This window comes from Chiloscyllium punctatum, chromosome 3, assembly GCF_047496795.1.
Source record: "Chiloscyllium punctatum isolate Juve2018m chromosome 3, sChiPun1.3, whole genome shotgun sequence".
NCBI classification, from domain to species: Eukaryota; Metazoa; Chordata; class Chondrichthyes; order Orectolobiformes; family Hemiscylliidae; genus Chiloscyllium; species Chiloscyllium punctatum.
Genome location: NC_092741.1, coordinates 103,016,266 through 103,032,064, shown reverse-complemented (window position 1 = coordinate 103,032,064; position 15,799 = coordinate 103,016,266). Strand labels below are relative to the sequence as shown.

The 15,799-nt window shown below is 38.2% G+C and overlaps 1 protein-coding gene and 1 long non-coding RNA gene across 7 annotated transcripts in view; one reads left to right on the top strand and one right to left on the bottom strand.

Moving 5' to 3' along the window:
- znf512 (zinc finger protein 512) overlaps window positions 1–10,780 on the top strand; it is a 67,172-nt gene extending 56,392 nt beyond the window's left edge. For all 6 annotated transcript variants that reach the window (XM_072557771.1, XM_072557808.1, XM_072557797.1 and 3 more), the window contains 3 exons: window positions 5,163–5,225; window positions 7,055–7,153; window positions 7,909–10,780. In XM_072557771.1, coding sequence (XP_072413872.1) covers window positions 5,163–5,225; window positions 7,055–7,153; window positions 7,909–8,217 — 471 coding nt within the window. In that variant the 3' untranslated portion in view covers window positions 8,218–10,780. The remainder of the gene's footprint in view (window positions 1–5,162; window positions 5,226–7,054; window positions 7,154–7,908) is intronic.
- LOC140463601 (uncharacterized) overlaps window positions 1–15,799 on the bottom strand; it is a 48,189-nt gene that overhangs the window by 25,023 nt on the left and 7,367 nt on the right. The gene's annotated exons all lie outside the window — the stretch shown is intronic.

The following is a 15,799-nucleotide window of genomic DNA, read 5'->3' as shown; positions in this document are numbered from 1 at the left end:
TTGGCGATGTAATAACTTTACAGCCCACACACGTTTGAAAAGTTTGTGCTTTAGAAGCTGTGTCGTGTTCCCAACTTGTCAATTGCGTTGCAAAGAATTCACGAAATGTGCGTTTTCGCAGAACAACCTGTATGTTCGTTCTTTCTGCAAAGAACAAAGCCCTATATATTCAGATGTGGTTTCCCATACATTTCAGTGTGCCATGAGAACCAAAATGACAATCCTGAATTGGGCTAACTGTGAGTTTTTTTAAAGCATCATGGAGCCATAACCTTTGGCCCAAACTGGTCCATGTGACCAAAATGTCCACCCATGCTAGACCCATTTCCCTCCACTTGGCCCATATCCTTCTAATCCTTTCCTATATATATGTATTTGTCTGAATGGTTTTTCAAGTGTTGTTAATTTACCCACCTCAACCACATTCTATATGTGCACCACCTTCTGTGTGGGGGAAAAGAAAAGTTGCCCCTCAAGTTCCCTTTTATTCTTCCCCCTCTAATCTTAAACTGATGCCCTCTAGTCCTCAATTCCCCAGCAGTGGGAAAAAAAAGAGAATATTGACCCTATCCATGCCTCTCATGATCTTACACACTTCTATAACATCTCCCCTCCGTCTCCTATGCTCTAAAGAATACAGTCCTAGCTTGTTCAATCTCTCCCTATAACTCAGATTAGGTCCAGGCGACACCTTTGTAAAGTTCTTCTGCACTCTCGCCAGTTTAATAACATCCTTCTTAGAACAAGGTGACCAAAACTAAACACACTACTCCAAGTGTGGCCTCAGCAACATTCTGTATAACTACAACACAACTTCTAGATTTCTATACTCAGTGCTAATACTGATTGAGGCCAGTGTGCCAAGAGCAGCCTTCACTGGCTTGTCTACCCGTGACTCCACTTTCAGAGAACTGTGAACCCAAACTCCAAGATCCCTCTGTTCCATTACATTCCTTAAGGTCCTACCATTCACCATGAAACGCATATCTTGATTTGACTTTCTAAAATGCAAGACCTCACGCTTATCGATGTTAAACTCCATCTGCCATTTCTCGGCCCACTTCCCCTTCTGACCTGATAACCTTCCTCACTATCCACGATATCGTCTATTTTACTAATCATGCCTTATACATTCTCATCCTAATCATTGATATAGATAACGAACAGTAATGGGGCCCAGCACTGACCCCTGAGGTACTCCACTCTGCCTCCAGTCTGACAAGCATCCTTCCACTATTACCCTCTGCTTTGTTACCATCAAGCCAATTTTGTATCCAGTTTGCCAGCTCCCTTTGATTCTGTGCAATCTCTCCTTCTAGAGCAACCTACCATGCGGAACCTTATCAAAGGCCTTACTGAAATCCATATAGACTATTCTGCCCTCCTCAACCTTCCTGATCACTTCATCAAAGAACTCTAACAGATTCTTGAGACATGATCTCCCACTCTCTCAAAGCCATACTGACTACTCCTAATCAAATCCTGTCTTTCCAAATGCATGCGTATCTTCTCCCTTAGAATCTTCTTAAGTAACTTACCACAAATGTTAAACTTATTAGTCTATAGTTCCCAGGTTTTTCTTTTCAGCTCTTCTTAAATAATGGCGCAACATTCTCTATTCTCCAGTCTTCTGGGACCTCAACGATGACTAACAATGATGCAAAAATATCAGCCAGGGCCAAAACAATTTCTTCTCTAGCCTCTTGCAGTGTTCTTGGATATATCTGGCCAGGACTGGAGATTTATCCGCTTTCATACATTTTAATTCGTCCAATACCACCTCCACTGTGATATGGACTATCCCCAAGATATCACCACTAACCTCCCCAAGTTCCCAGATATTCATGTCTTTCTCCATGGTAAAGACAGAGGAGAAATATTAATTGAGTACCTCGTCCATCTCTTGTGGTTCTGCACATATATGTCCATTGGTCCTTTAGGTGCCCTATTCGTTCTTTAGTTATTCTTTTTCCTTTAATATACTCAAAATACCTCTTTGGATTCATCCTAATCTTCTCAGTCAAGGCTCTCTCATGCCCCTTTTTCACCCTCCTGATTTCCTTCAGTAAACTTCAGTATTCCCTGTATACTTGCAGGGATTCTCTTGATCCCTGGTCCCTGTACCTGAGCCATGCCTTCTCCTCCTTTCTGGTTAAAGCTTTAATATTTCTTGTCATCCAGGGTTCCCTATTCCTGCCAACCTTGCCCTTCACCCTCACAGGAACATATAGATTTTGAACTCTAAAGGCCTCTTTTAAAGGCCTCCCACTTGTCAGAGGTTCCTTTGCCTGCAAACTACTCTAATCAACCCCTGCAAGCTCCTGTCTAATTCTATCAAAATTCACCTTGCCCCTGTTTAGATCATGAACCAGTGGACCAGTTTTACCCCTCTCCCTAATTATTTATTTTAAAATTAGTAGAACCAATTAGTAGAACCATGGACACTTGTCCCAAAGTGAGCCCCCACTGTCACCGTCAGTATCTGTCCTGCCCTATTTCCAAAAGTATGTCGAGTTTTGCCCTTTCCCGAGTAGGACCTTCTATTTATTGCTTGAGAAAACTTTCCTGAATGCACTTGACAAACTCCACCCCATCTAAGCCCTAATCCCAATCTATGTTCAGAAAATTAAAATTCTCTACTATGACAACTTTATTGCTCCTACAAGTCTCTCCAATCTCCCTGCATATTTGTTCCTTTAATTCCCGTTAACTATTTGTGGGAATAATATCATCGTCCTCTTCTTATTTCCTAGCTCCACCCACAAAGCCTTACTGGATGATCCTTCCATATTTAATCGCTGACAACTGTTGTGGTACTTACCTTAATCAATAATGCAACTCCCTTTCCCCTTCTTCCATCACTTCTGTCCTGCCTAAAGCACTTGTACCCTGGCACGTTAAGCTGCCAGTCTGTTTCTCCCTTAGCCATGTTTCTGAAATGGCTATAACATCCCAGTCCCATGTACCTATCCATGCCCTGAGTTCATATTGCCTTAAAATAAATACAATTTTATCCAATAGGCATTTCCTGTTCCCTGACTTGTTCCAGCCCGACTTGTCCCTTCACCTTAGATCAGAAATGGTATTATCACCTGTGAGCCTGACACTTGCCTGCCTGCTGTCGAGGATCTCCCCTCACCCCCCCAACCAATCTAGTTGAAACCCTCCCTTGCAGCACTAGCAAACCTGGCCACCAAGGTATTTTTCAGGAGTATAATACTGCATCAGAAATTCTTTTCTGCAGATTTCCTACAGAGAAAAACAGGCCATGTAATTGAAAATAAGCTGACTGTATAAAGAACTTCGAAGTGCTTTGACAAGAAGTTGGTGTATATGCATTACTATGGTTATTTTCCTGTCTTGTAATAAAGGGAAATGATTGGCCACCTCTCTCCCATATAGTTTTAGAAAGCTGGGAGAAATGGGAGTAATGTATTTGTAGATTATTCATGATTAATGCTGATATTTATCCTAAAGATTGATGAGAATGAACAAATCCAAATGAACACAATATGCTTTATCTTGGATACATTGTGCCAATGCAATAAACATTGAATATATCAGTTCTTTACAATAAAGTTATCTTCCTGTGCGTAATGTCTAGTAATTCTATTTCTTTTATAGTTGAGCGCTAAAGATTATTTCCGAGCGATGAACTTTTTAAAATGACTTCTTTTCTGTTTCCAAGTTAGTTTGATAGATCAGTAACTTGTAAAAGTAAATGTTATTTTTTATTTTATGTTCTGACTGAAATAAATAATATTGTATTTAATATTTTCATTGATTCATGGAATAGGAGCGTCACTAGCAAGGCCAAAATTAATGGCCCATTCCTGATTGTCCTGGTTAGTGAGTTTCCTTTTTGAACTACTGCAATCCATGTGGTATCGATACAATCACTTTAGTGTCAGGGAGGGAGTTCCAGGATTTTGACCTAGCAATGGTGAAAGTGGAGCAATTTCAGTTTCAAGTCAAAAGATGGTGTGTAACCTGGAGAGGAAATACAGATGATGTTTGCATTTGGGTTAAGCAGGCCATGCAGTCTCCTACACTTCGAGGATGGTAACAGCAGCCTTCATCACCAGTAGAAGCTTTCACAGCATAGTGAGCTGGCATACCCATGGAACAATGTTCCATGTGTCAGCTGCTCTGTGTGAGGCTTTTGAAGGTATTGTCAAAGGATGCATACATGTACAACTGTATTATGTCTTGTAGATAATATACCATGTCCCCTACCAGACCAAATTCAGTCTACAATGGATCCTCTTGTTGACAACTTTTAGTTATTACGTCCGTTCCTATTTGTTACAATAACATGATCAATGCAAGTAGCTAAGTTTCTTGGAGAAGGAGGCAGATAGTGCAGAGACTGTAAAGTTCTGTATATACTATTCGGTTATATACTATTAGTTATATGCAAGTAAAAGAAAATTTCTCTAAGTTCAGGATTTGTGTTAAAAGATCACATAGCATATATGAATGCAATGTGATGTTGAGACTTTGATGTTGTGGCCATTTCTGAGACATGGATACAGCAGGGAAAGGAATGACTGTTGCACCTTCCAGGATTTAGATCTTCCAGTAAGAACAGAGAAAGTGGAAAAGAGGGGGAGGTGTGTCATTGTTAGCCAAGGACAGTATTACAGTGGCAGAAAGGACGTTTGAGGACTTGTCAACCGAGGTAGTATGGGCTGAAGTTAGAAACAGAAAAGGAGAGATCACCCTGTTAGGAGTTTTCTATAGGCCTCCAAATAATCCCAGATGTGTAAAGGAAAGGATAGCAAACATAATTCTGGATAGGAGCGAGAGTAACAGGGTGGTTGTTATGGCAAACTTTAACTTTCCAAATATTGACTGGAAATATTATTGGAAGTATTGGAAGAGATCTCTTTGCAGCCTCATCAACATGTGAGAGTAAATGTTCATCAGAAAGGAGCTGAAATCAAAGGCAGTGGTAATGGCATACCAAAATGCCGTGTTATACATTACACATCAATCTGTAATTCCTTGCAGTCTGACATATCTTTATTACAGATGTGTACTTCTGAGCAGTTTGTTAAACTGTGTATTTCACTTGCCAAATTGTTCTAATTCTCTGTGTATGAAACTGAAATTTTCAAACTGACACTTGTAATTATGTTTAATAGCTAATTTTTCTTTAGGATTGTGCTTCCAATTATACGAGCATATCAGGGTTGAAGGCTCATCTTGGTTCTTGTACAAGGGTAGGTATAACTTTCTTTAAAGTTTGTGGAAAAGGATATTTATTATGTCTTTTTGTTGTAAAGTCTGTACTGAGATTTTAGTCTACTAGAACTCTTTTGGTACCATGTTGCAATTTGTATATGAACCTTGTTGTAACCATCCATGTTTTGCCTTGTTCATGTCTGTTGGAAGATTCCCATTTTTCTTTCTTCCATTTTACTTTGTCTGTTTTCAATATGAAACCAATGACTTCCCAAAAGATTTTGTTATCTTTTATTGTTGGATATTGTTATTGAATTAGTGGACTGTATTTTATTTCTAGGCAGCTATTTGGGGTGTGGGGGGAGCTGATGTTCAAAAGAAAAATGTGGAGAAGCTTTTCAAAAAGTTTGTTTATTGGGTGTTTTCTATAACTGAGATATAAAGAATTTCCCCATTTCAAAGAAAAGTTTCCAATTATAGGTCTGTGTAGGAATTGATTGCTATATATTAGGACCTTATGTCTTTGAATGGTCATTTCAGTAGGAATAACTGTTAAACAATAAGGTTAAAGTTTGTTGCTTTTAACGATAATTCCAATAAGGGAAATTCTGAAGAAATTGGTTAATTATTGACAGTAAGTGTATATTTTATGCAATGTTTTCTCTGTGCTCCTCCTTTCGTCGGAAGTGAATACCTAAACTGGAAAGAGAAGAATTGTAAAATGACCCCTATCCTATTCAGTATATATTTTGTTGCAAGGTTGTTTCAGAATCTGTCTTGGATCAGGGTCACAGCTCAACAGTATTTCTGTTCTGACTTCTGCATTGGGACTAAAATATATTTTTGTTTTCTTGCCTGTCTTAAAATCATATGGACTTTTATTATTGGGAATCTTAGATGAAGGATACCAAAGGTTAACATGCCAGACTATTCAAAAAGTAATGGTTAGATGTTGCCACTCTGATTTCAAATCATTGAGCACAATGGGAGGAAGGGGAGACAGGGAATACGTATGAATTTCTGATTTATACGTGGAAGTCATTTATATGGAGTCAAAAGCACACAGTGGTATATTTCTTAAGAGGAGAAGAAGGGAAGATTCAATGAGGCAGTAATCCTGATGTATTAATGTCATTTGGAGAGGGGAAAAGATGCATTCAGAAAACTATTGCCTTAGGCATTAAGTTTTCAGGCTGTTCTTGCCAAGAATGTGAAGGACATTCTGATGTCAGTTTTTGCAGGCTTAAATAAAATTGATTTGTGAAGGCTTATATGTTTGTGGTGAACAAACGTTCTCTCTGATTTTTCTTGGGGGATGCATGGGTGAGGTTTTAATAGTTAGATTCTCAAGACGTGTTGAAACTGCCTTTTAAAGAGCTGGATGTTTATTGCATCATTTTGACTGATTCTGATGTAGAGAAAAGCAAGATACAGTGATTTAGCCATTGTATTTTGAACATCATGGTGTTTACGACTAAAGCACTGCCTCTCTTCCCTTCCATTAAATGGATCCTACTTCAAGGAACTGGATGGTACAGTGAGTTAGATATTGACTTTCACATGGGTTTAGTCATTTAGACTGAGTTGCTTATGAAATTCAATTTATTATCTGTGGTGATGTAGGAATATAGAAAATGTTAAAGCTGAGGCATATTGTTGGGATAATAGAAACCTTACTCTGCATTGACCTGTACTTTGCCTGACCTGGACTGCTTAATACTGTAATTGGTATCTGAATTGGGAAGAGTCTGTTTCTCAGCAGTGACATCATGGCTGATTAGAAAAGTTATATTGTGCCACAGTTAAAGTTGATCATTTGTTACTGTTAAATGCTGGTATTTGTTTATCTTTTTTCTTGAACTACTAGGGAGAATATGTTGCTGGAAAGTATAAGTGTCTGCTATGTGAAAAAGAATTCAGCTCTGAGAGTGGAGTAAAATATCATATTAATAACGTACACTTTGAGGTAAAAAATTATTATTCTTGGTATTCTACATCGTAATCCAAAGAATGTAGATTTGACCTTTTTTAAAAAATAGAATTTTGTTCAAATTTTAAAGTTGAGGGTGACATTCAAAACGTGTCATGAATTTTATGCATTTCCACATTTTAGATGTGAATAGTCGTGGCCACTTGGTTAATTGTGGTTTTACTGAGTAATGTGTTATGTTGGAACAGATTTGTATCATTGCAGACATGATTAAGGGCTTTGAGATTTTTAGTTTAAAAAATGGGATTGATAAGATGAGTGCTCACTTGTTTTATGGCTAACTCATATCTTGTCAATAGCTATCTCATAATCTTAGCAGAATACTGGCTGGAAAAGGTGGCTAAGTTTGACACCGATGCAGATGAATTAGCACCAGTAATTCATGCTGATCTATCTCTAAATTTAATTTGATGTCTTGGCTAATGCCCACTTACATTAATTCCTTTGCGTCTGTCCCTGACATTACATTTGTTAAACGATGATTTTGAATATCAACAGAAATAAGGAAAAAAGGAACATTATTCATAATTCAATGTAACGTTTTATAAATGGATCCTGTTAGTGAAGCTGTCATTTGAAGAATGTTGATCATTTTTGATCTCTTAAAAGCATAAAAATTATGCATCTAATACAGGGTTGACGGTCAATAAAATGCTTGTCAATGTAACTGTAATTCCCCTTTTTGCCACTCTATTTCTTACGATTAATATGATGTTCACTTTTATGGACAGGACTGGTTTCTTCCTACTTCTAAAGCAGCTAAAGAATTCAAGCCCTTGGTGAAATTTAGCAAAAAACAGCCCAAAAAATCAACCAAGAAAAAGTCATCATCAAAAGCTGGCAAGAAACAGAATGCACAAATAGTTTTAGTGAAAGAGATGTCCTTCCTTAAAAAAGTCTGTGAGAGTTCTAAAGAACATGATCAATATAGGTTTACTGATAGTGAGGAAGAACAAGATGAACAAGAAAAGGTTGGAACCTGGCATCTCAAAAGACCAAGTGCAAAAGCTGAATTAAAGACTGATCAAGCCAAGAAATAAGCAACTGTGGTGGATTAAAGAATAATAAATGGATTATTTAGCTTGACAGACAACCACAAGCTGTATGGGCATTGATTAAAACACAGTAACAGATCTGCAGATAAGTATAATTTGCATTTGTTGACAAGGTTTTTTTTGTAATTTTAAGTTGTGCACTCATGTTCATGTGTTCTTGGGAATAAGGAATTGGACCACATTAATTTTTTTGTCATACATAGTTTGGAAAAATGAAAATAAAAGTCAGGTTGTGCGCGTACATTTAGTGAAGACTGTGGATGTGTTTTGTGTGTAATGTAAACCTTCTGCTTCACACTCCCTTAATAGTTATAGTTTAATATCCACATGATGGAAATGTTGTGCTGTTTTAAGAGGAGAAAATTATTAATATAATTTCACATTTCATAAATAAGAATCTGGAGTCTCAGTATAATTCACTCCAGGGGTGAATGTGCTCATTTTTGTGCGCCACTGGTTTGGAAGAGGCTAGAAATCACTGGTGCTACGTACTGACAGTGATCTGATTACTTCATATATTTCAGTCTGTTTCTTTGTGCAAAGGAAGAATTCAGGTTAGAAATCCCTGTATGACAGAATACCACCTGTTTCAAGAAGACTGGTTGTAATCTTGGGTGTTAAAAAATGAACATGTTTGTTTATTTATTTAAGATTTTTTTGTGTAACATTTGAAACATTAGAAATGTTGTCTAGCGGTGGCTAGTTACTAAGTTGTGCTAATCTATAATGCCTTAAATTTTCAGGGCAATGAATAAGAATACTTGACGTAGAGTCAGTCTCATCTTCTGACGTTTTCATAAGATTAATTCTAGATTGTTGGTAGTTTTGGTGGTTCATTGGTAGCTTTCCAAATAAAAATATTGCATTTTGTTTCAATAGCTGTCTATATGCGCTATACTAAATGCAACAATTTAATCTCCTTTATCCAATTGTTACAGAAAAGGATATGTAATTATCAATAACACAATTTTCAATTTAGTCCATTTAACAGGAATACCTCACCCTCCTGAGTTTTCTACTCTTGATGGGATAAGTAAACTTTAGATGAGAAAGAGTTCCTTTATCGTAGTGTGCTGAATGATAGCAATGTGAGCTATATCTGCATGTCATAAGGAACCTACTGTGATATCTCATTACTTGGACATCATGAATAATGTATTCTTTATGTGATGGCTTTCATTATTTACAACATGAAATTTATCTGATAATGTAGTAAACACAGTCATTTTTAATAATTTTATTGTTCAGGTTCTCTGTCCTTTTTACCTGTCTTAGTATTAGTGAAGACAAGCATGTTAAATCTGTTCTTAAAAATCAACTTTGCTAAATAAACTTAATCTCTCAGTGCCAACTTGGTAGAGACCAGCTAAAAAGCTAATCATATTCAGGGTGTAGTACAACTAGTACTGCAAAATATTTTTAAAAATGTTATTATATAGCTGACATCACAAATTAAAGTTATAACATATGTATAATTTCAAGGCATCATCATTCAGTTATGAATTTTTGGAATTCTGTACCCCAGAAATCAGTGAATATTCAGCTGTAGAGTAAAGACTGAAAACAATAAATTTATGAGCACCAAAGGAACCATGTGTGGGAACAAGTGAGAAAGCTGATTTGAGGAAGCTATGATCTTAATGGCAAAGCCATTCTTGAAGCAATTTGCTCACCTGCAACTCCTGTTTCTTTCTTGTCAAAAATCATCAGTAATTTTGGATAGTCTTTGGAAATGAGCATAAAGTAAATGCTACCCAGGAATCATTTTATTGAATGTACATACACTACGCAATGTGCCTTTAATGTGTCTTTTACAAACCAGGTACATTATTACAATATTTCTCAAAATTTGGCTTTATCTTAGTATAAGTAATGAATGTAACAATTAAATCACGAAATAACCAGTGATTTTTTTACATGACAAAAGGCATATTAAAAGCTCTTCTTTTTTTAATATTAGGCTTTTATCTACAATGATTTATCTCTATTATTGAAATGTAACCGTTAATATTTTAAAATGCTTTTACTGCATTCTCAATGATATTTTATGATTCTATTGGTAGTTTCTAACCTAAGAACCAGCAGGAGATTTAGCCTTATTTTATTAAAGTTGTGTTAGCATTAAATTTATATAAATGCTTTTTGTTTGTTATAAATTGGAGACTAAAGCCATTTTACAATCTTGCATTACATTTCAGTAATATTGTTTCTGACTATCACTTCTCTATGACATAGACAAATTAATTTACACAATAGTAATTGTGAAAGTGTACATTTCAGTAAGCATTTCTTTCCAGGCACCTAAGACTCAAAATAAACAAGGTGCTTGCTTATAACATGAACGTGCACATGTACATGCACTTGCTCATGTTGTGGTGTGAAAATAACCTCTTGCCCAGAATTCCTTCTGGTATAGTGATAATCTAGTCATACTGTTTTGACCATCAATATTCTCTGCATTTTTACAAATATTATCTTGTGCTCTGTGGAACTTCATTCTCTTTTGTGTCTGACGTGGACAATTAAAATCTTGGTTATAGCCATGAAATTGAATGAGTTTGTTTCAGTGCAAAGTTCAAAGACCTTTTGTATTTAGTGTTGTGGAGAAAAGGAGAAACAAAGGCAGTGAAAAGAAAGTACTCATTATAAAAGAACAAAAGGTGCTCCCAATATGACCAGCTCAAAGGATTAATTAAAAATTGAATTTTGTTTTTGTCCTTCGATCTTGTTTTTCTATGACTATGCACTTCTCTCTAATATTTATTTTCTTTCCTTTGCAAACTTTCTAAATAAAGTGTTACAGGCAACATATCATGTCCATTCTCAAATGTATTATTTTTCATGATAATTTTTTAAAATTGCAGTCAACTTGATATGATCGCAGTGTCAAGCATTTATGCTTGCTGACTTAGGGGAGGAAACATTTATCTGAAACTAAATGACAACAAACTCTTAGGTTGATATACTCATCTGAAATTCCAATGATGGGTTAATAGAAGAAGTATTAAGTTTTCACATACTGAGTATTATATTGTCGAGTAATTGTAAAGTAACGCCAAACTTTACAATTTTTCTTCTGTGTTATACTTCAGGATATACTATGAAATAAACAAAGTGATGCGACTATACAGCAGGTTATTGTATGAAAAATAAATAAAAGTGCTTTATCACAAGGATTTCAATATGAAGTTTCTTTGCCTTTGTTTCCTGATGCTGCATATTTTCCAACAATATTTTAGTCTACTACTTACTATACTGTACAAAAAGCTCTTGCAGTTCTCTGGACCTTTAGCTGTCTCTTGTCATAAAGGAAGAAAAAAAATTGAACAATGTTCTGGGAGGTCAGACCAAGTTAATTATAAGTATCTTGAGTATATTTAGTCAAATGTAGTGTGTTGATATGATGGATTTAAACAATTAGTATTGGATAAGCTCTTGATGAAGTTTTTGTGTTGAACTTTATTCAAGGGTTGGGGAGAAAGATGTAGTTACCCAAATCTGTCGTTATGCAGCTCCGTCAAATGATTACAACATTTTAATGAATTGGACAATTTTTTTTAAAAATAAGATACATGGTGGGCAGCACAGTGGCTCAGTCGTTAGCACTACTGACTCACAGCACCAGGGAGCTGGGTTCAATTTCACCCTCGGGCGATTGTCTGTGTGTGATGTTTGTACATTCTTCCTGTCTCTGCGTGGATTTCCTCCAGGTGTTCCAGTTTCCTCCCACAGTCAAAAGAAGTGTAGGTGAGGTAAATTGGCCATGCTGTTCAGGAATGTGCAGGTTAGGTGCCTTAGTCAGGGAAAATGTAAAGTAACAGAATAGGGGAATGGGTATGGTGGGATACTCTTTGGAAGGTTGAACATAGAACATGACAGCACAGTACAGGACCTTTGGCCCTCTATGTTGCGACAACCTGTGGAACCAACCTGAAGCCTATCTATCCTACACTATTTCATTTTCATCCATATGTTTATTCAATGATTATTTAAATGCCCTTAGTTGGCGAGTCTACTACCGATGCAGGCAGGGCACTCCATGCCTCTACTACTCTGAGTAAAGAATCTACCTCTGACGCCTGTCCAATAACTTATCACGCCTCAATTTAAACCTATGTCTCTTCATGCTGAGGAACATCTGAGGAGAAAGGCTCTCGCTGTCCACCCTATCTAGCCCTCTCATTATCTTTTTTTGTCTCAATTAAGTCACCTCTCAACCTTCTCTCTAATGAAAATACCCTCAAGTCCTCAGCCTTCCCTCCATGCCAGGCAACATCATAGCAAGTCACCTCTGAACCTTTTGCAAAGCTTCCATGTCCTTCCTATAATGCAGTGACCGGAACTGTACGCGATACTCCAAGTACGGCTGCAGCAGACTTTTGTACAGTTGCAGCATGCCCTCATGGCTGCAAAACTCAATCCCTCTACCAATAAAAGCTAATACACTGTATGTCTTTTACCAGCTCTTATCAACCTGGGTAGCAACTTTTCGGGATCCATGTACCTGGACACCGAGATAGAATCATAGAGATGCACAGCATGGAAACAGACCCTTCGGTCCAACCCGTCCATGTTGACCAGATATCCCAACCCAATCTAGTCCCACCTGCCAGCACCCGGCCCATATCCCTCCAAACCCTTCCTATTCATATACCATCCAAATGCCTCTTAAATGTTGCAATTGTACCAGCCTCCACCACAATCTGTGGCAGCTCATTCCATACACGTACCATCCTCTGCGTGATAAAGTTGCTCCTTAAGTCTCTTTTATATCTTTCCCCTCTCACCCTAAACCTATGCCCTCTAGTTCTGAACTCCCCGACCCCAGGGAAAATACATTGTCTATTTATTCTATCCATGCCCCTCATAATTTTGTAAACCTTTATAAGGTCACCCTCAGCCTCCCGACACTCCAAGGAAAACAGCCCCAGTCTGTTCAGCCTCTCCCTGTAGCTCAGATCCTCCAACCCTGGCAACATCCTTGTAAATCTTTTCTGAACCCTTTCAAGTTTCACAACATCTTTCCGATAGGAAGGAGACCAGAATTGCATGCAATATTCCAACAGTGGCCTAACCAATGTCCTTTACAGCTGCAACATGACCTCCCAACTCCTGTACTCAATACTCTGTCCAATAAAGGAAAACATACCAAACGCCTTCTTCACTATCCTATCTACCTGCGACTCCACTTTCAAGGAGCTATGAACTTGCACTCCAAGGTCTCTTTGTTCAGCAACAGTCCCTAGGACCTTACCATTAAGTGTATGTGTCCTGCTAAGATTTGCTTTCCCAAAATGCAGCACCTCGCATTTATCTGAATTAAACTACATCTGCCACTTCTCAGCCCATCTGGTCCAGATCCTGTTGTAATCTGAGGTAACCCTCTTCGCTGTCCACTACACCTCCAATTTTGGTGTCATCTGCAAACTTACTAACTGTATCTCTTATGCTCGGATACACCTGATTAGGTCCTGGGGATTTATCCACCTTTCACCGTTTCAAGACATCCAGCACTTTCTCCTCTGTAATCTGGATATTTTGCAAGATGTCACCATCTATTTCCCTATGTTCTATATCTTCCATAACCCTTTCCACAGTAAATACTGATGCAAAATATTCATTTAGTATCTCCCCCATTTTCTGTGGCTCCACAAAAAGGCCGCCTTGCTGATCTTTGAGGGGTCCTATTCTCTCCCTAGTTACCATTTTGTCCTTAATATATTTGTAAAAACCCTTTGGATTCTCCTTAATTCTATTTGCCAAGGCTATCTCATGTCCCCATTTTGCCCTCCTGATTTCCCTCTTAAGTATACTCCTACTTCCTTTATAGTCTTCTAAGGATTCACTCGATCTATCCTGTCTATACCTGATATATGCTTCCTTCTTTTTCTTGACCAAACCCTCAATTTCTTTCGTCATCCAGCATTCCCTATACCTACCAGCCTTCCCTTTCACCCTGACAGGAATATACTTTCTCTGGATTCTTGTTATCTCATTTCTGAAGGCTTCCCATTTTCCAGCCATCCCTTTACCTGCGAACATCTGTCTCCAATCAGCTTTCGAAAGTACCGTCAAAATTGGCCTTTCTCCAAATTAGAACTTCATCTTTTAGATCTGGTCTATCTTTTTCCATCACTATTTTAAAACTAATAGAATTATGGTCACTGGCCCCAAAGTGCTCCCCCACTGACACCTCAGTCACTTGCCTTACCTGATTTCCCAAGAGTAGGTCAAGTTTTGCACTTTCACTAGTAGGTACATCCACATACTGAATCAGAAAATTGTCTTGTACACACTTGAGAAATTCCTCTCCATCTAAACCTTTTAACACTATGGCAGTCCCAGTCGATATTTAGAAAGTTAAAATCCCCTACCATAACTGCCATATTACTCTTACAGATAGCTGAGATCTCCTTACAAGTTTGTTTCTCAATTTCCCTCTGACTATTTGGGGTGGGGGTGGGGAGTACTATAATACAATCCCAATAAGGTGATCATCCCTTTCTTACTTCTCAGTTCCATTCAAATAACTTCCCTGGATGTATTTCTGGGAATATCCTCCCTCAGCACAGCTGTAATGCTATCTCTTATCAAAAATGCCACTCCCCCTCCTCTCTTGCCTCCCTTTCTATCCTTCCTGTAGCATTTGTATCCTAGAACATTAAGCTGCCAGTCCTGCCCATCTCTGAGCCATGTTTCTATAATTGCTATGATACCCCAGTACCATGTTCCTAACCATGTCCTGAATTCATCTGCCTTCCCTGTTAGGCCCCTTGCATTGAAATAAATGCAGTTTAATTTATTAGTCCTACCTTATCCCTGCCTGTCCTGACTGTTTGACTCACTTCTGTTCTCAGCTGTACCCATCTCAGATTGATCTCTTTCCTCACTATCTCCCCCCCCCCCCCCCTTACTAGTTTGAATCCTCCCAAGCAAATTTCCCTGCCAGTATATTAGCCCCCTTCCAATTTAGGTGCAATCCGTCCTTGTACAGGTCACTTCTACCCCAAAAGAGATTCCAATGATCCAAAAATGTGAGTCCTTCTCCCATACACCAGCTCCTGAGCCATGCATTCATCTGCTCTATCCTCCTATTCCTGCCCTCACTCGCTCGTAGCACTGGGAGTAATCCAGATATTACTACCCTTGAGGACCTCCTTTTTAAATTTCTGCCTAATGCTCTGTAATCTCCCTTCAGAATCTCAACCTTTTCCTGTCCAATGTCATTGGTTCCAATGTGGACAATGACCTCTTGCTGGCCCCTCTCCCCCGTGAGAACATTCTGCAACCTCTGAGACATCCTTGATCCTGGCACTGGGAAACAACACACCATTCTGCTGTTTCTCTGCTGGTCACAGAGACATCTGTCTGTACCTCTGACTACAGAATCCCTAACACAATTGATTTCTTGGAAGCTGACGTACCCCTCATTGCATGAGAGCCAGTCTCAATACCAGAAACTTGGCTGTTCGTGCTATGTTCCCCTGAGAATCCATCACCCCCTACATTTTCCAAAACAGCATACCTGTTTGAAATGGGTATATCCATTGCCTACCTCTCTTACCCT